We start from the raw sequence: 19,370 nt of genomic DNA on the forward strand, positions 1-19,370 counted from the left end.
ACATCGACTTCTAGACAGTGAGGAGAGTAAAGTCTGAAGCAAAACTGGGGCAACTTGTGATTGTGATGGTTGGCAAATAGGTCCACCTGAGGAGTGCCCCATTGAGCAAAGATGAGATGGAGAGTCGGAGAGTTGAGAGTCTATTCGTGAGGCTGATGAATTCTGCTGAGGTTGTCAGCAAGGGAATTCTTCTCCCCTTGAATGTAGACAGCCTTTAAGAAAATTCTGCAAGCCGTCGCTCAAAGCCATATTTTTTGAGCTTCCTAATATAACAGAAAAGAGTCCATGCCTCCTTGCTTGTTCATGTAGTACATAGCTACTTGATTATCTGTGCGAAGGAGGAGGACTTGAAGACTATAAAGAGGTGCTGGAAAGCTTCGAGAAAGCATAAAATAGCGTTTGGAGCTCGAGGAAATTGATGTGAAATTTCTGCTCCCTGGCAGACCACAGGAAGACCATAAGGAGATGCATCTGTTGCTATCACCTTTTGGTATGTGGGAGGGTAAGTAAATAAAGAGATCTTTGGATAGATTGGAGGAGGTCATCCACCATTGAAGCGACCGCTGAAGATATGATGTGACAAATATGTTGAGAGAGACGATCTGTCGCTTGAGAACACTTAGAAGCAAGGGCCCACTGAGGAATGCAAAGATGTAGCCTTGTTAGTGGAGCTACATGAACTGTGGAAGCCATGTGATCCAGGAGAGCCATCATGCACCTCGCAGAGATGGTGTGCACCTTCAAAATCTGTTGACAGGCATTCTGGAGGGAGAAACACCCTTATTAAAGTAGTATCGAGGATAACCCCAATGAACTGAAGACGTTGAGTCAGAATTAGGTGAGATTTGGGGAAATTGACTTCGAATCCCAAAATTTGTAGGAAGGCAATGGTCTGAGATGTTGCCAGAGCAACATCCTGAGACAAAGGAACCTCTTCGATGACATCGAGAAGAAAGACAGATTGAAGCTCCTGAATGAGACGACTTTACTGGGTCCAAAATAGACTCTCTTGGAGAATGATCGGGAGGTAGGGTATGAAAATGGAGAGAATACCCCTGACAAATGATGTCTAGAACCCAGAGATCTGTGGTGATGAGCTCCCAATGATTTATGTAATGTTGAAGCCGCCCTCCGATCAGCTGAGGTAGCGGTTGGAGAATGGGAACTGAGGCTATGCTCCTGAGGAACACGTCAACTGAAAAGTCGAAGCAATGAGTTGTTGGAATCTCGACTACCTATGGGATGGAATATACTTTTGAAAAGATGCAAGCTGTTTGACCAAATATTTCAGGTAAAATGAGAAATGAAAATTATAATTACCAGCTCTGTTGGCTAACATTGCATTATGGTAAAGACGCTTACCAAACTTGTCCATTGCTCTACCTTCAGAGGCATAGACACTAGCTCCAGATGATTTTTTTTTGAGTGGATTCAACCACTAAAGATTCATGAAGGAGCTGTGGTTTAACAAAACCTGGAATAGGAACCACCCTATACAGAGTCCAGTTTTTTAGGAGCCACTGGAATGGAAAGAGGAGTCTTGGGGTTCTTATACAAAGTCTCTCGTAAAATGACATGGAGTGGGAGCTTCAGCAGGTCTTTAGGAGGCTGGTCATAATCCAAAGCCTCCAAGAACTCCTTGCTATGCTTGGAATCCGCTTCTAGCAGGATGGAAAGATCCTCAGACATCTGACAGAGAAATTTAGAAAAAGAGGGCCGCTCAGAAAAAGCAGAAGGTCTCTGAGGCGATCGCTGAGGTGAATCTGAACCAGAAGAGTTCTCATCTGTAGTACAGAGTGGTTCCTATTCCGAGTCTCCAAATAAATCAGAATCCTGTATGGAATGAGGACGGTGTCGAAGACAGTGTTGAAGCCTCGAGATGTTTGGTCTTATGAGAGTGCTTCCAATACCGCACCAGAGTAACCTCTCTCAATGTTTGAGTCGAGGACGACTGGTGCCCGTGTCGATGGTCTCTGCACCAGTAGAGCATCAGATTGAGGCCCAGTCGGTGTCATCCTTTGCTCAGACTGAACTGCCTGGATAGTCGCTGTCGACATGGCCTGGATAGCCGCTGTCGATGTGGACATAATTTGAGTCGGCACCAACATTTGAAAATGCTCACCCAAATCCTCCCGAAGCAAATTGTCAATCTTTTGCTTGAAGGAGAGCACCGTTACTACAGGCTTTTTCACCGGTACCCCTGGTGCAATGCTCCGGTCCGGTGATGAGGAGGCCGATGTCGAGGCACTCACCGAAATCGGGACCGGGTGCTTACGGGACTTTTTCGAGGTCAGCATGACTCGACTCAATGCCACATTGACCTGAGTCCCAGATGGGGTAGGGGAAGGCTTCTTGGCCGGCTTACCCACTGGATGTTGCAACACCGGAGATGCTTCTGCTGGTATCGATGAATGTGGTGTCGCTTTGGTCGGTGTCGGTAGTAATGTCGGCTTCTCCTCCATAGCGACACCGAACAAGCGTTGTTGTTGAATAATGCGGTTTTTCATGTCAAAAAGGCTGTGTAAGCTTTTGAGCAGTCTGTTTAGGTTGCTGACATGGTTGCTGCTTTTGCTTCCTAGGTTGAGGAGGAGCAGGAGGAGCAGGCTTGGCAATATATCTGAGCTGGTAAGAAGAAGCAGGCTTGAAACCTCGACGAGCTTAAGGCTTCTTCTTTGGTTTGATCAATGTGTTCCAACGGGTCTCATGGGCAGAAAGCTTTTGAGTGGCCGTGTCCATAGATGGTCTAAAAAGCTCATCCCCTAGGCAGGGAGCACTGGCCAACCGATCCTGATGGTTAACATCCAGCTCAGAGACACGAAGCCACGCCAAGCATCGCATAGCCCCTGACATGGCTGCTGCTCGTGAGGTGAGCTCAAAAGTGTCATAAGTAGTATGGACCATATACTTCCGCAGTTGAAAAGCAGAAGCAATGAGCTGTTGGAACGTCTGTGACTTGCATGACAGAATGTACTTTTGAAAAGTTGAAACCTGTTTGATCAGATGTTTCAAGTTAAAAGAAAAATGAAATGCTGCCAACTGCGCATGGTGTTGGATTGGGAGCTGGGAACCCAGAAATGGGGGGAGGGGGGTACAAATGGAACAGTACATGGGAGGGATGCTGCTGCTTTGCTGTATTTTACGGTCCTCTTTGGAAGACCAGTGCAGGCACCAGTTGACGACTAACCCCTTTCTTTTACATCTTCTTAGGGTCTGGGATCAGGCTAGGAGAGATTTCAATGGGGGAGTGGTGGTGTTTTCTTTGGCTTCCCTTCAGGGGGAGCCTCAATTTCCAGCAGGAGCTACAAATTTAGTTTTTGAGCATTGGGAGAGACTGGGCCTGAGAACTTTTTGAGATCTTTTTAATTCAGTTGGCATTGTGTCTTTCAAGGTTTTGTAAATTAAATATGGGCTTCCTATGGGTGATTATTTGGCCTACTTACAAGTGCGATATTTTATGGGATCAAAAGGTTGGGATAGGTCATCTCCTTTAGGAAGAGAACATTTGGAAAAATTGTGGATTACTCTACAGGCGGTACCACAGCCTATTTCAATTATGTATCAATATTGAAGGGGAGTGTTCTTCCCGAATTTAAGTTTCGATCTCAATGGGAGAGGGATTTGGGTAGGAGTTTTATTTCTCGGAAATGGAGGGCTATCTGTGATGAGGAGGGTAGGGCATCTACCTGTGCCTTAGTGCAGGAAAATGCATATAAAGTTCTCATCCGATGGTGGTATACACCTGAGCGATTACATATCGTGTACCCTGCAGTTTCGAATAGGTACTGGCGTTGTCAGCGGGGTTTGGGCACTTTTTTATGTATATAGTGGGATTGCCTGGTACTGCAGCCCTTTTGGAGAATGGTAGTAGGAGAATTGTCTTGCTTGTTGGGAGTTTGGGTGTGGATTACATCCTTGGGCTGTGCATTGGGGCTCTATAATGCTAAATATTCCAAGTGGCAAACTAAGATATTGTGCTGGGGTCTAGCAGCTGCTAAATCTTGGAAGACCGCTGGGTCACCCAGTATGGTATTTGCGATTACAACAATTGGGGCATATGGAAGAGAGGATAGCTCTTCACAGAGATTATTATGTTCTTTCAGTGGGAACCTAGGCATTAATTTCTGATAAACTGGCATCTTTGCACATGGATTGAATGTATTCTCCTTGCTGTATGGAACTTTAAGAGGGGTGGGGGGTGATGATTACCTAGAAGTTTGTCTTTGGGGTACGGTGGGGGGAGGGAATGCTTTCATTGTACAGCTCGCTGCTTAGCGGACTAGTCCAACGACTTTAGGCATTTGTCTGTTAGATGGATGTATAGTGGAACCTTGGTTTACGCGCATAATTCGTTCCAGAAGCATGCTTGTAAACCAAAGTACTCATATATCAAAGCGAGTTTCCCCATACGAACGAAGGGAAACTCACTTGATACTAGTGCTGCCCGATTCGAATCAGTTCACCGATTCACTTTGGGTGAACCGATTCGAATCGATTTAAAAGAATAAAAAATCAGCTTCCCGATTCGGTCCCTGCCCCCTGGTCCACTAAAGCAGGAGCGGCAGCGCTGCTCCTGCTGGCCAGCCGCTGCCACTCCTGCTTTAGAGGGCGAGGGGGGAGGTCAGTCAGGAAGTGCTGTAGTGTCCGGCTTCCCCCCTGGCCTCAAATTTACCTAAATCCATTAGCCTGCATAAGATCGCTAGTGCTAGCGATCTTTGCAAGCTACCGTCAGGTCTTCTGAGCTGTCTTCTCTATGCCATGGTCCCGCCCCCTTCTCTGACATCAGAGAAGGGGGGCGGGACCATGGCATAGAGAAGACAGCTCAGAAGACCCGACGGTAGCTTGCAAAGATCGCTAGCACTAGCGATCTTATGCAGGCTAATGGATTTAGGTAAATTGAGGCCAGAGGGAACACGCAGGCCTTCCGGGGGCAGTGCAGTCCTTCGGGGGTGGGGGGTGGGTTGTACAGGCCTTCTGTGGGGGTGCAGTCCTTTGTGGGGTGGGGTTGTACAGGCCTTCCGGGGGGGGGGGGGGGGCAGTCCTTTGTGGGCAGGTTGTACAAGTCTTCCGGGGGGGGGGGGTGCAGTCCTTCATGGGAGGGGGTGATTGTACAGGCAGGCCTTCAGGGAATGGGCCCTGGTGTAAAAGTGCACGGAGGGAGGGAGGGAAGGGGGGTTCAAAGAGTTGTGCATATGCCGGACTTTGGGGGGAAGAAAGAATGGGTCTAAAAATAGAGGAGAGGGAGAGAGATGATGGGCAATGGGATTTAGGGAGGGAAGGAACAGAAAGGGAGAGATGGTGTGGAGGGGGCATAGATACTGGATAGGAGGGTAGTTGGGAAGGAGGGAGAGATGCTGGATGAAAGGGTAGTTGAGAAAAGGTGGATCTGTGGATGGAGACGAAAAAAAGGAAAGATGCCAGACCTCTAGGGAAGGGAAACGGAAGGGGAGGACAGAGATGGCAGATGGATGATTAGCACAGAGAAAGAAGAAAGAAGGAGACCCTGGCAAGCAAATTATCAGAAAACAACCAGATCCTGGGACCAACAAGATTTGAATAATGACCAGACAACAAAAGGTAGAAAAAATCATTTTATTTTCTGTTTTGTGATTACAATATGCCAGATTTGAAACATGTATCCTGCCAGAGCTGCTGTTAGACCGCAAACGTGTGCTAGGATTCAACAGAGAGAGGAAAAGTCTTTTTTGTTTGTTTACACCACAGCGCCAGTGTGGTTAGGAGAAGGCAAAGGGGGTGAAGAGACTATAAAAGGGTGAAGAAGTTATAAAATAAACTCACCAGGATGTTTTAAAAAAACCACCCAATTGGGCAGGAAAATCGAATCAATAGGCTGAATCGAATCAAAATTTTTTTCTCTGAATCGGGCAGCACTACTTGATACGTTCCCACCCACCAAGGCCAACGGCGCTGCTCTACCCCCCCTCCCCGAGAACCGGCATTGCTCCCCCGCTCACAAAGGCCCCCCCCTGCGGGATTCCCCCCCCCCCGCTCGTGTCGCCCCCCTCCCCCCCCGCGATCTGGCATGCCCCACGCACCCATTCACCCACCCGAACACATTGCTTACCCCCATCTGGCACCGGCACCAACGCACAGAACATGCCAGTGCCCGAAGATCTGCCGTCTTCTTTTTGCTGGGCCTTGAGCATATCTGCGTATGCTGAAGGCCTTCGAGTTCTCGCTCTCTCTGACTGGATGTTGCGACACCGGAAGTATGTCTGCCGGTGTCAATATGCGCAGTGTTGTCTTGGTTGGTGCCGGTAGCAATGTTGGCTCCCTTTCCATAGCGACACCAAAGTCATTATTGTTGAAGAAGGCGGTTTTTCAAAGTTCTTTTCTGTAGCGAGGAACTACAGGTTTCAAGATGGTGCTCTGGCCCTAAACAATGGAGACACCAGCGATGCGAGTCAGTCACAGAGTTGGGAACTCGTTTAGAAAATGGAAACGTGAAAAAACGATGGAGGCCTGGAACTGCCACAAAATCGACCAGAAAAAGTGTCATAAAGCGGTAAGAGACGCCAAAAGAGTCTATGAAGAGAAGATAGCGCAAGAAACCAAAAACTTCAAGCCGTTTTTTAGATATATAAAAGGAAAGAAACCAGCAAGAGAGGTAGTGGGTCCTCTCAACGACCAAGACAAGAAAGGGTCAATAAAAGAAGACAAACAGGTTAAATTCATTCTTTGCCTCGGTCTTTACAAATGAGGACACTACAACAATGCCAGAAGCAAGGAGGATATTCACCGGAAGCATAGAGGAGAGCCTCGCAACAGTACATGTGGGGTTGGACATGATATACTTTCAGGTTGATAGACTTAAAAGTGACAAAGCCCCTGGACCGGATGGAATTCACCCAAGAGTATTAAAGGAACTTAAGATAGAAATTGGCGAACTATTACAATCCTCAGCTAACATGTCAATCAGAACCGGGCAAATACCGGATGACTGGAGGATAGCAAATGTCATCCCAATTTTCAAGAAAGGATCAAGAGGTGAACCGGGGAACTACAGACCTGTGAGTCTCACATCGGTTCCTGGGAAGATAATTGAAGCACTAATTAAAGATACCATTGTACAATACCTGGATGAGCACAGCCTAATAAGTGCTAATCAACATGGCTTCAGGAAAGGGAAGTCATGCTTGACAAATTTGCTTCAATTTTTTGACAAGGTAAACAAACAAATCGTTACTGGAGAACCAGTGGACATAATTTACTTGGACTTCCAGAAAGCGTTTGACAAGGTCCCGCATGCAAGGCTTATGAGTAAATTACTAAGTCATGGAATAGGAGGAGAAGTGCACAGATGGATTGGCAAATGGCTAGAGAACAGAAAACAGAGGGTGATCATAAATGGGAAATTCTCGGATTGGGAGAAGGTGACTAGCGGCGTGCCCCAGGGCTCGGTTTTGGGGCCCATCTTGTTCAATATTTTTATAAATGACCTTGAAGAGGAAACGACATGCAACATAATCAAGTTTGCAGATGATACAAAATTATGTTGGGGGGTTGGCTCTCCAAGGGACTGCGAGGATCTTCAGAAGGATCTGAACCAGCTGGAAAAATGGGCGATAAAGTGGCAAATGAATTTCAATATAGACAAATGCAAGGTGATGCATTTGGGAAAGAAAAACAAAGAATATGAATATAGAATATTGGGTGTGACATTAGCCAAATGCGAACAAGAAAGGGACTTGGGGGTCCTGATAGATAGAACCCTAAAACCATTGGCTCAATGCGCGGCGGCAGCAAAGAAAGCAAACAGGATGTTGGGCATGATTAAAAAGGGGATCACGAGTAGGTTGGAGGACGTCATAATGCCACTTTACAGAGCAATGGTTAGACCACACTTGGAATACTGTGTCCAACACTGGTCTCTATATCTCAAGAAGGATATAACTCTGCTGGAGAGGGTGCAGAGACGAGCCACGAAACTAGTGAAAGGTATGGAGAATTTGAGCTACCATGAACGCCTCAGAAAACTGAGACTGTTCACCCTCGAAAAGAGAAGATTGAGAGGGGATTTGATAGAGACTTTTAAAATATTAAAAGGATTTGACATAATAGACCAGGAAGAAGCATTACTGGCATTTTCAGATGTGACACGGACAAGAGGTCACAGCCTGAAACTGTGTGGCAGGAGGTTCAGGTCAAATGTCAGGAAGTTCTGTTTCACACAGCAAATGGTGAGCGCTTGGAATGCTCTCCCAGAGGAGCTTGTCGCAGAGACCAGTGTTCAGGGTTTCAAGCGCAAGTTGGATGCACACCTTCTTGCAAATCATATCCGGTGATACGGGAAATCCGGGTCTCCAACAGGGAGCAACTAACTGGGCCTCCGCGTGTGCGGATCACTGGACTAGATGGACCTAGGTCTGATCCGGTGAGGGCGTTTCTTATGTTCTTATAAGCACAGCGACCACACTTCTTGAATCCCGTCAGTGGGCATGATATTGACGGGAATACCGCCGTGGCCAAATTGAAAACAGTAGCCAAGGTGGACAAACAAGCCCGGTCAGGCTAGAACCCGCGAGGGAGAAAAAAAAAATAGAAAGATTTTTTTTTTTAAATTTCCAACGATAAGCTTAAGAAAAAAAAAGAAAAAAACACGAAAATGACTAAAAAAGTTACTAACGCGAGAGCGGGAAGGCAAAAAAAGTTTTCAACAGCCGTTGAAACGCGTCTTCTTAGCTCTGCGGAAACTAAGAAACTGAGGAACTGCGCATCTACGTCAGGCGAGAAGGCATTCGGACATTCGCGGTGCGGGTTATCGCGAACTTTCTGAAGTCTTAAAGTGGTGATGCACTTTTGAAGTATCCGTGCTGGGGCTCCGTCGGTGACATCACCTATGAGAATATGCTGTCTGCTTGTCCTGGGATAATCACAACTTTGAAGTATATAATAGCAGTCTCGAGTTTTGTCAAAAAGTTTCACCACTGAGCCAAAAGGTTCCCTCATCTCTGAGTGGCTGTAAAATGCTGCATCAAAGCATTTTCACCATCATCCAGCCTAGGAAATTAAACAACCATATTTTTCGCTCCATAAGATGCACCTGACCATAAGACACACCCACCTCTAGAGGAGGAAAAACCAAGAAAAAAAAATTCTGAACCAAATGGTGTGCCCTGTACCCTGTCCCCCTTCTGGTGGTCTAGTGGTAAGCCAGGACATGGTACAGGGCATATCCAGTGGTGGGCACATCTAATGGTATGCAGCCCCAAACCAGCCTGCCCCCCAGCCCCAGGCCAACCAGCCCCAAGCCAGCCATCCAGCTAGCCAGCTCCAAGCCAGCTAACCCCAAACCAGCCAGCCCTAGGCAAGCCTCCCCTACGTACCTTTTTTAATTCTGCCATCAGCTCCAGCCGGTTTTTCTTCCTTCGTGCCTGCTGCGGCAGCCTTCGCACTTCCGGGCTCCTCATTTCCCGGCTAGCGGCAAAACAAATCAGCAGCGTGGACGTCAGGAGCAAGCTTTATGCTCTCCTGCTCGGCCCTGTGCTGCTTTTCAAATGGCTGGCGTAAGTTCTCACGAGTCCCGCGACAACCTACGGCAGCCATTTGGAAAACAGTGTGGGGCCAAGCGGAAAAGCATAAAGCTTGCTCCTGACGTCCGCGCTGATCTATTTCACTACTGGCCGGGAAATAAGATGACGGTGCTGGACCACCAGGTAAAAAAGGGGGAATGGCACCGGCACTGATAGATGGACCGGGGGGGGGGGGGGGGGGGCCTTAAAAAAAAAAAAAAAGGTGATGTGGTGGCAGCGGGTGGGTGGGTTTAGAAAGGTGGTGCGGCGGCGGGAGGCAGGAGGCAGGTTTTACAATGGTATGGGGGGAAGGTAACAAAATTTGTACCTTCGCTTCATAAGACGCACCGAGATTTCCACCCACTTTTGGGTGGAAAAAGTGCGTCTTATGGAGCGAAAAATATGGTAGCCAATATTTTAAATGGATTATCCTGTCCTAGTTCACTCAAGTAATATAAATCTTCACTGTTAAAGCTGTCTGAAATATCTTATGGACTTATATTCATGCTTAGCCAAAAGCAGGAGAAATCCCTCATACAGCTGCCCAAACCAGTAAAAGGAGGACAATTCAGTGTACTGGATGATCACACATTTCCCGTCTCTCTCTTCCCCCCTCTACTTCCACCTCTCTCTCTCTTTCCCTCTTCCTCCTACCTCCTTACTTATACTTATATTGTTAAATGTCCCCACAATCCCACTTTGTAACTATCCACTACTGTATCCACTATTGTATACTGTCTAGAACCGAAAAGGATCATTATTCACTTTGTACTTTTCCGCTAGTGTGTACCGTCTTGAACTGAACAGGTATGACGGGATATAAATAAAGCTTTATTATTATTATAAGTTCTTAATGGTAATTTTGTTTCCATAGGAGCTATGTAAGCTGTGAAATATAATACAACCCTCACTCCACTTTTTACAAACAGGGATCCTGACCTCTTTGAGCTGGTCTGTGCTGCCCCAGGATGCAGAACGTTTATGAGATCCTTTCTTCTCAGAGTATTCTTCAGCCCAGGCACACTCGGTCTACAGAAAGAGAAAAAAAAGCTAATTAATGGTATTATGATCTACAGAATATCATACTACTTGATTTTATACAGAATTATACAAATGTCCTATTATGAAGTTCTTACAAATATACAAGAAATATTTTTAAATAAAATCTGAATTTAAAATACTTATAACTAACCATCTCCAATAAAACAAGTTGTTTATCTGTGCAAAAAAAAAAAAATCACCCCAAGAACAATGGGTTATATGCAGTCTACACTCAGGAAAATGTCATTAACAGAATTAAAAACAAGATCTTCTTGGAAAACTTTCCAGAGCTTTCTACACGCTCTATTGACCATGTGCAAGTTGTTCTCACATCATTATGGTAAAGCCTCCTTTATTTTAACACTAGTCAATTCCTAGAGAAGCTGGGTGGCTTTGTGTGGGCTGAATATTCTGCTTCAATTCAGAGATATAATCATTACAGGTAAACAATTTTGCTTTCTAAGGATAACGAAGATATGAATGCAACAGAAATCTTTAGCTATGGAATACATTCAAATAAAGGGGCTACTAAAACTAAAGACAAGAGGACAACATGATTTTATAGACAAGTTTTCTACTATCAGTTAATGAAGACAAGCTAGAAAGATAAAAATGGGCTCATAAAGAGGATTAAATTGATTTCCATTATTTCAAAACATTGTAGGCTAGCTTGACTAATACTACAGTAATACAGTAAAACCTTGGTTTGTGAGCATAATTCGTTCCAGAAGCATGCTTGTAATCCAAAGCACTCATATCTCAAAGCAAATTTCCCCATAGGAAATAATGGAAACTCAGACGATTCGTTCCACAACCCAAAAACTTTAATACAAAATACTATACGTACTTGTATTGACCTCGCTCATTTAGAACAGTCACTATACTCCTGCAGCGTCAGAGAGAGAAGAACCATCGGCTCAGTTGTGATGATGTGACGCGTGTTACTGTATGTACTCATATTGTAAGACTTTGCTTACTTAGAACAGTCACTACACTCTTGCAGCTTCAGAGAGAAAAGGAGCATCAGCTCAGCTGTGATGTGTGTACTGTATATTGTATGTACATGTATTGCAAGACATTGCTTGTATATCAAGTTAAAATTTAATAAAATGTTTTGCTTGTCTTGCAAAACACTTGCAAACCAAGTTACTTGCAATCCAAGGTTTTACTGTATTAGTATCCAGTGGACTATGATTACGACATTTTACCACTAGCTTGTGCTATTTTAGCATAAGATCTAGTTACTTAGAGGTTTAACAGTAAAAACAGGACTTAAAGATGGCCCATGCTGATAAACTTTCCCCACAGTCTCCAAACAATGGGCCATAAATTTTAACACTGAACATGAGGCCAAAACTTTACAAATTTCATCCAGGGTAACTGACCTTAGGTAGGGCAGTAGCTATGTTATAAGCCTTAACATATCATTCAAGAATCAACCTCAGCATATCTCTCTCTCACCTCAACTATGCAGCACCTCCTTTTTGTCTCTGTCTCACCCCCTCGCCAACACAAGAACTCAAATGAGAACATAAAGGGCATCCACCACAATCCACACCGTCCAGCACTAGCTGAGGGCAGACATCCACTTCAGGCACCCTGTGCAAGCTCATGTGATAGGCACGCACTGCAAAGGAAGCTGCCACTGACTTGATGCCTGAAGAAGCCACTTCAAAAAGGTTCTTTTTAAAAAAATTATTATTATTAATATCCACTCTACAATCCTGGGAGTCCTTAAACACTACTGCTCAAACTTGCTAAACAGCAGGAGCCAGCTGATAAAACTTAGACATAGCTTGAGAGAGCCGGAAAGAGCAGCCTGAGTATCCTATTGTTCTGTAAGCAGACCATGAAACTGTGGATAGGATGGAAAAAGGAGGACAGCAATAAAATGGTGGACAAAGCCATGCTTACAAGGTCTGCTGACGGAGGGGTCCCACCCAAATCAGGACTCTCAGGGTGACCGTGCTGACTAGTCCCTGCAAGGGTTTCAGACAGATCCAGGAGACAAAAGCGGCATATTATCCATATGGTATAATGCAATTGAGCTCAGCCATAGCTAGACGAGAGGACTCTTGAAAAGGGATCTCTGCCACTGACGCAACTGGTTCAGAAGTAACAGATGTGCCCGCCAGCTGCATCCAACAAGCTGGGTCCGAAGAATAAACTTTCCAGAGGAGCCAAAAAGAGTCTGGTGAAAATTCACATCTTGTCCACTGTAGGGCTCTGCTGAGGCGCTCGGCACCAAACTCCAGAACGGCCTCTGGGAGAGCTATTTTTCTGAAATCACGGACCAAGGCCGGTTCCCCAGCCCTGGAAGACATGAAGGAGGCAAAGCCTGAAGCTCACGTCCCCTCCCCCAGCGTGCTGTGGCATAAAGTATAGTCACTGATCCAGAGCAATCAACGCACACATTCAACAGATTAGGGGCTGGAGAGTCCATCCCGAATGATTTTTAATCAAATCGAGGGTTTTTGAAGCAGAAATAAAACTTTGAAAAAAGATCGATAAAAATCCAAGATGGCCATCACCAGCAAATTTACAGCAAAAATAAACAAAATCTGAAAATAAAAAATAGCGATTTGGGGTTTAGGGAGGTGGGAGACCATCTCCTTAGTTCCCTTAGGAAATAATGGAGGTAGATTATAGGGATGGGATTAGAGGTAAATTATAAAATTAATCAAGGATCACTGTTCAGGCACTAGGCCTGATGGACCACTGCGGGAGCGGACCGCTGAGCAAGATGGACCTCTGGTCTGACTCAGCGGGGGCAACTTCTTATGTTCTTATGAGTCTGTGATGTGCCTACCTGTCAGCTCTTTTCACTGCAGCCGGATGAAGGAAAAGAACTGTCTGCCTCAGAATAGCTCCAAAAGGATCAGATATGAAGATTGGACGGATACCAACTGTAACCTCCGCCCCCACGGATCTTCTCCACACCACCGGAGGCAGGAAACGCAGCCTGCACCCTGAAACCCAAAGGAGTTTTACTCAGGATGCATACAGCCTGTGCTTTAAACCCCTGACAAGGTCAGAGGGCAAGCGAGCTTCCAGGGAATGGACCCAGAGGTCCAGGAAGGGTGGCACACAGCAGGCCGGTTCCACAGATCCACCAAAGTTTCTCAGTGAAGCAATAGTCCAGCTTCGCGGGACTGAATTATTTTCTTCTACAGAGGACCACCACAAAGGGGTCTCAAGGCACCCAAGCCACCGAAAGACTGCATCACCGATACAGACCTGAGACCAGAGAGACAGTTGAGGAAGGGGAGATCTGCTATCGTGGTGGGAGACTCAATCCTGAGAGGAGTGGACAGTCACATAGCTGGAGGGAGAGAGGACCGTCTAGTGGCATGTCTCCCGGGGGCAAGAACGAAGGACGTCACCGACAGAATCGAGAGGATCCTGGAAGGGGCCGAGACGGAGGAGACAGCTGTAGTAATCCATGTTGGAACCAACGACGTCAGCAGGAGGGACTACAACAGGACTGCACTAACCGATCAGTTCAGGATCCTGGGGAGGAAACTGAAACTGAGGGCAAGGAAGATAGCCTTCTCAGAGATCCTGCCAGTACCTAGAGCAGACGTAAGGAGGCAGAGCGAACTACAAGCAATAAACGGTTGGCTCAGGAGATGGTGTGAGGAGGAGGGTTTCCTTTTTGCACGGAACTGGACAACTTTCCTGGGAAAGAATAAGCTCTACAGGAGAGACAGACTGCACTTGAGCACGACTGGGACAAGGATGCTGGCACGCAATGTCCAGAGCATCATTGATTTGGCTTTAAACTGAGGAAGAGGGGAAAGCCGACAATCGATTTGACACATCGGACAAAAGTATCAAGTAAGGATACTGAGCAGGGACATTGTAAAAGAGGGCTGGGGACTGAGTGGGAACTTTTGGGAAAAGGACCTAAGGATACAACACAGGGGCCCAGGGCCATGGACATAGAGCAAGGACATTGTAAAAAAGGGATCGGGACTGAGAGGGAACTTTTGGAAAAAGAACCTAAGGACGCAATGCAGGGGACCCGGGCCAAAGATATTGAGCAAGGACACTGTAAAAGAGGGCTCAGGTCTGAGTGGGAACTTTTTGAAAAAGGACCCAAGGGAGAATTGCAGGGGTCTTGTGCACAAATAAAACTGGCAAGCAGCACTAATAGAGAACAACGGAATCCAGAGGGACAACCAAAAACAGGGGAACAGGCTGAGGACGAAACAAACACACCACAGGAGGAGGATGACCGAGACGAGGCTTGGGGTCTGGCAACTCACGAGGGGGCCAGGAGCGCCAAACCACGAGGAAAAACAGCAAGAAAGGCGAACAAACGGGACTTACTTTGCCTATACACTAATGCTAGGAACCTAAGGACTAAAATGGGAGAGCTGGAAATCCTAGCCAGCAAAAAGGGCCTAGACATAATTGGAGTCACAGAAACGTGGTGGACTGATGACAATGAATGGGATGTGGCTTTACCAGGATTCAAACTCTACAGGAGAGATAGGCCACACAAAAAGGGTGGAGGAATAGCACTATATATAAAAGATTCCATACCTTCAACCAGAATGGAAACAACAGTAAGGGCGGACGACTTGGAATCACTATGGGTTAAGCTACCAGGAGGAACTGGAGCAGACATAAAATTGGGTCTGTACTATCGCCCACCTGGACAAACGGAAGAAATCGACCGGGATCTGGAGGCTGAACTGAGGCAGGTATGCAAAAGCGGAAGTGTGGTGGTGATGGGAGACTTCAACTACCCGGGAATAAACTGGAGTATTGGGCACTCAAACTGCATGAGGGAGACCAAATTCCTGGAGGTCACGAGGGATTGTTTCATGGAACAGCTGGTCAGAGAACCAACACGGGGTGATGCCACTCTTGACCTAATCCGCTAAGGAGGTGGCGGTACTAGCCCCACTAGGAAACAGCGATCACAACACGATACAGTACAGGCTAGAAATTGGATCATCAAAGGTGAAAAGAACTACAACGACTGCACTTAACTTCAAAAAAGGGAATTATGATGCTATGAGGAAAATGGTGGGAAAGAAACTCAACGACAGCGCAAGGAAGATGGAGTCCGTAGAAAATGCCTGGACCATACTCAAGGGCACAGTGCACGAAGCACAGAACCTGTGCATCCCCAAGTACATGAAAGGGTGCAAAAAAAATAGAACAAAAAACCCAGTGTGGATAACAAATGCAGTGAAAAAGGCGATAAGTGACAAGAAAGCATCATTCAAAAAATGGAAAAAGGACAAAACAGAGGAGAACCAAAAGGAACACAAAAAACACCAAAAGGAGTGTCATCGAGTGGTTAGGAAAGCAAAAAAAAAGAATATGAAGAGAGACTGGCAGGGGAAGCAACAAACTTCAAATCATTCTTCAGGTACGTTAAGGGGAAGCAACCAGCAAGGGAGGAAGTGGGACCCTTGGATGATGGGGACAGAAAGGGAGTGGTAAAAGAGGAAAAGGAGATAGCTGACAGGCTAAATAAGTTCTTCACGTCAGTTTTCACGAGGGAGGACACAACCAACATTCCGGAGCCCGAGGAGATCGTAAAAGGAGAGCAGTATGAAAATCTGGTCCAGCTAGAGGTGAGCAAGGTGGATGTCCTCAGGCAGATAGACAGGCTAAAGAGCGACAAATCGCCAGGTCCGGATGGCATTCACCCAAGGGTACTCAAGGAACTAAGGAACGAAATAGCTGAGCCACTTCGACAAATATGCAACCTATCCCTAAAAACTGGAGAGATTCCGGAAGACTGGAAAATAGCAAATGTCACGCCCATCTTCAAGAAAGGCTCAAGGGAAGACCCAGGAAACTACAGGCCGGTGAGCTTGACCTCGGTCCCGGGAAAGATGATGGAAGCACTGATTAAAGACAGCATCTGGGAACACATCGACAACTATGGGCAGCTAAAGTCGAGCCAGCATGGCTTCTGCAAGGGCAGGTCATGTCTCACGAACTTATTATATTTCTTTGAGGGGGTAACTAGCCAGGTGGATAAAGGGGAATCCATAGATATCATTTACCTTGACTTCCAAAAAGCCTTCGACAAGGTGCCACACGAAAGACTACTAAGGAAGCTATGGAACCATGGGGTGCAAGGGGAGGTCCACCGATGGATCAAAAACTGGCTGGCGGACAGGAAACAGAGGGTTGGAGTAAAGGGACATTACTCAGACTGGCAATGGGTCACGAGCTGAGTTCCACAGGGGTCGGTGCTGGGACCGCTCCTATTCAATATATTCATTAACGATCTGGAAGCAGGAACAAAATGTGAGGTTATTAAATTTTCGGATGACACCAAACTATAATTGCAAGGTCAATAACATGGAGGACTGCGAAGATCTCCAAAAAGATTTGACAACACTGGAAAAATGGGCCAAAAAGTGGCAAATGAGTTTCAACATAGGGAAATGCAAGGTCATGCATATAGGGAAAAAAAACCCGATGTTCACTTACAAAATGGGGGTTCAGCGCTAGGGGTGAGCGACCTTGAAAGAGACCTGGGAGTGATGGTAGACACAACATTGAAGGCGTCGGCGCAGTGTGCCATGGCCTCAAGGAAAGCAAACAGAATGTTGGGTATCATTAAGAAGGGTATCACGACCAGGACAAAGGAAGTCATCCTGCGCCCGCACCTGGAGTACTGTGTTCAGTTCTGGTCGCCGTACCTCAGGAAGGACATGGAGGTACTTGAGAGGGTCCAGAGAAGAGCAACTAAGCTAATAAAGGGCATGGAGGACCTCTCATATACTGACAGACTGAAAAAGCTAGAGCTTTTCTCCCTGGAAAAGCGGAGACTTAGAGGAGACATGATAGAAACCTTCAAGATCATGAAGGGCATAGAAAAAATAGACAGGGACAGATTTTTCAAATTAAGGGGATCAATAAGTACAAGGGGGCACTCAGAGAAATTGAAAGGGGAAAGGTTTAGAACAAACGCCAGGAAGTTCTTTTTCACACAGAGGGTGGTGGATACATGGAACGCGCTACCAGAGGATGTGATAAACAGGAGCACGCTACAGGGGTTCAAAGAAGCTTTGGATAGGTACTTGGAAGACAAAGGGATTGAGGGGTACAGATAAGAGTAAAGGTAGATTATAGGGATGGGATTAGAGGTAAGTTACAAAATTAATCAGGGACCACTGTTCAGGCACTAGGCCTGATGGGCCGCCACGGGAGCGGACCGCTGAGCAAGATGGACCTCTGTTCTGACTCAGCGGGGGCAACTTCTTATGTTCTTATGACTAAGCAAAAAAATAAGAAAAAGATGCAGAGCAAATCCAAAAGACTTCTGCACAGATTGCTTGTAGAAACAAACTACAGGGGGCTCTAACTCTCTAAGGTGGGAGAAGCATGTGCTCAAAAAAGTGTTTGGATTTCTGCAACTTCTGGATTGTAGGAAGAGATTGAATACCTAGCATACTGAATTCAGAAGGGACGTAACAGAACTCCATTATAAAGCACAGTTACTTACCGTAACAGGTGTTATCCAGGGACAGCAGGCATATATTCTCACATGTGGGTGACGTCATCTACGGAGCCCCGATGCGGACAGCTTTTTCAAGCAAACTTGATTGAAGATTTTAAGTTTGCTCTGCTGCTCCACGCATGCGTGCCTTCCTGCTCCACTAGAGGGCGCTTCTCCTCCTCGTGGTCTCCAGTTCACTTAACCAGCAAAGAAGCCAACCTCGGGGAGGTGGGCGGGTTGTGAGAATATATGCCTGATGTCCCTGGATAACACCTGTTACGGTAAGTAACTGTGCTTTATCCCAGGACAAGCAGGCATGATATTCTCACATGTGGGTGACCTCCAAGCTAACTGAAAAGGGATGGAGGGAAGTTGGCAATTTAAGCAAATAGATTACGCAATACCGATTGGCCAAAACGGCCATCGCTCCTGGACAATGTATCCAGGCAGTAATGGGAGGTGAAAGTATGAACCGAAGACCACGTGGCAGCCTTGCAGATTTCCTCAATGTGTGTGGATCGGAGGAAAGCTACGTAGGCTGCCATCGCTCGGACTTTATGTCCCGTTACTCGACCATGCAGCGCGAGACCAGCCTGAGCGTAGCAAAAAGAAATACAAGCAGCCAACCAGTTGGACAAGGTGCGCTTGGAAACTGGGCGACCCAGCCGATTAGGGTCGAAGGACAAAAACAATTGTGGGACAGTCCGATGAGACTGAGTGCGTTGGAGGTAAAAGGCCAACGCTCTCTTACAGTCAAGCGTGTGTAGCGCCGTCTCTCCGGGGTGAGAGTGGGGCTTGGGGAAAATTACTGGCAAGACGATGGACTGGTTGAGATGAAAATCAGACACCACTTTAGGCAAGAACTTAGGGTTAGTGCAGAGGACCACCTTGTCATGATGGAATACAGTGAAAGGTGGGTCCGCCACCAGAGCCTGTAGCTCGCTAACCCGCCGAGCGGAAGTGAGTGCGAGCAGGAAGATCACTTTCCAAGTGAGGAATTTCAGATGGCATTTGTCTAACGGCTCAAATGGGGGGTTTCATGAGTTGAGCCAGCACCACATTAAGGTCCCAAACCACCGGGGGAGGTTTGAGAGGAGGGTGGACATTCAAAAGACTTTTCATGAAACGAGAAACTAAGGGATGGAGTGAAAGGGCTTTTCCTTCCGTGGTTGATGGAAGGCCGCAATCGCACTAAGATGTACTCGAATGAAGTTGGTCTTTAGGCCGGAGTGAGAAAGATGGAGCAAATACTCCAGGACCAAGGGGACCGGGACTGACACCGGGTCCTGGTCGTGCAAGGAGCACCAGGACAAGAATCTGGT

At 46.5% G+C, this 19,370-nt stretch overlaps 1 protein-coding gene across 1 annotated transcript in view; it reads right to left on the reverse strand.

Moving 5' to 3' along the window:
* FAM117B (family with sequence similarity 117 member B) overlaps positions 1 to 19,370 on the reverse strand; it is a 166,338-nt gene that overhangs the window by 94,556 nt on the left and 52,412 nt on the right. Inside the window, exon 3 of the mRNA XM_033945975.1 lies at positions 10,470 to 10,559. Within this exon, the coding sequence (XP_033801866.1) occupies positions 10,470 to 10,559 (90 nt within the window). The remainder of the gene's footprint in view (positions 1 to 10,469; positions 10,560 to 19,370) is intronic.

The sequence above is a fragment of the Geotrypetes seraphini genome, chromosome 5, assembly GCF_902459505.1.
Source record: "Geotrypetes seraphini chromosome 5, aGeoSer1.1, whole genome shotgun sequence".
In the NCBI taxonomy this organism is placed as follows: domain Eukaryota; kingdom Metazoa; phylum Chordata; class Amphibia; order Gymnophiona; family Dermophiidae; genus Geotrypetes; species Geotrypetes seraphini.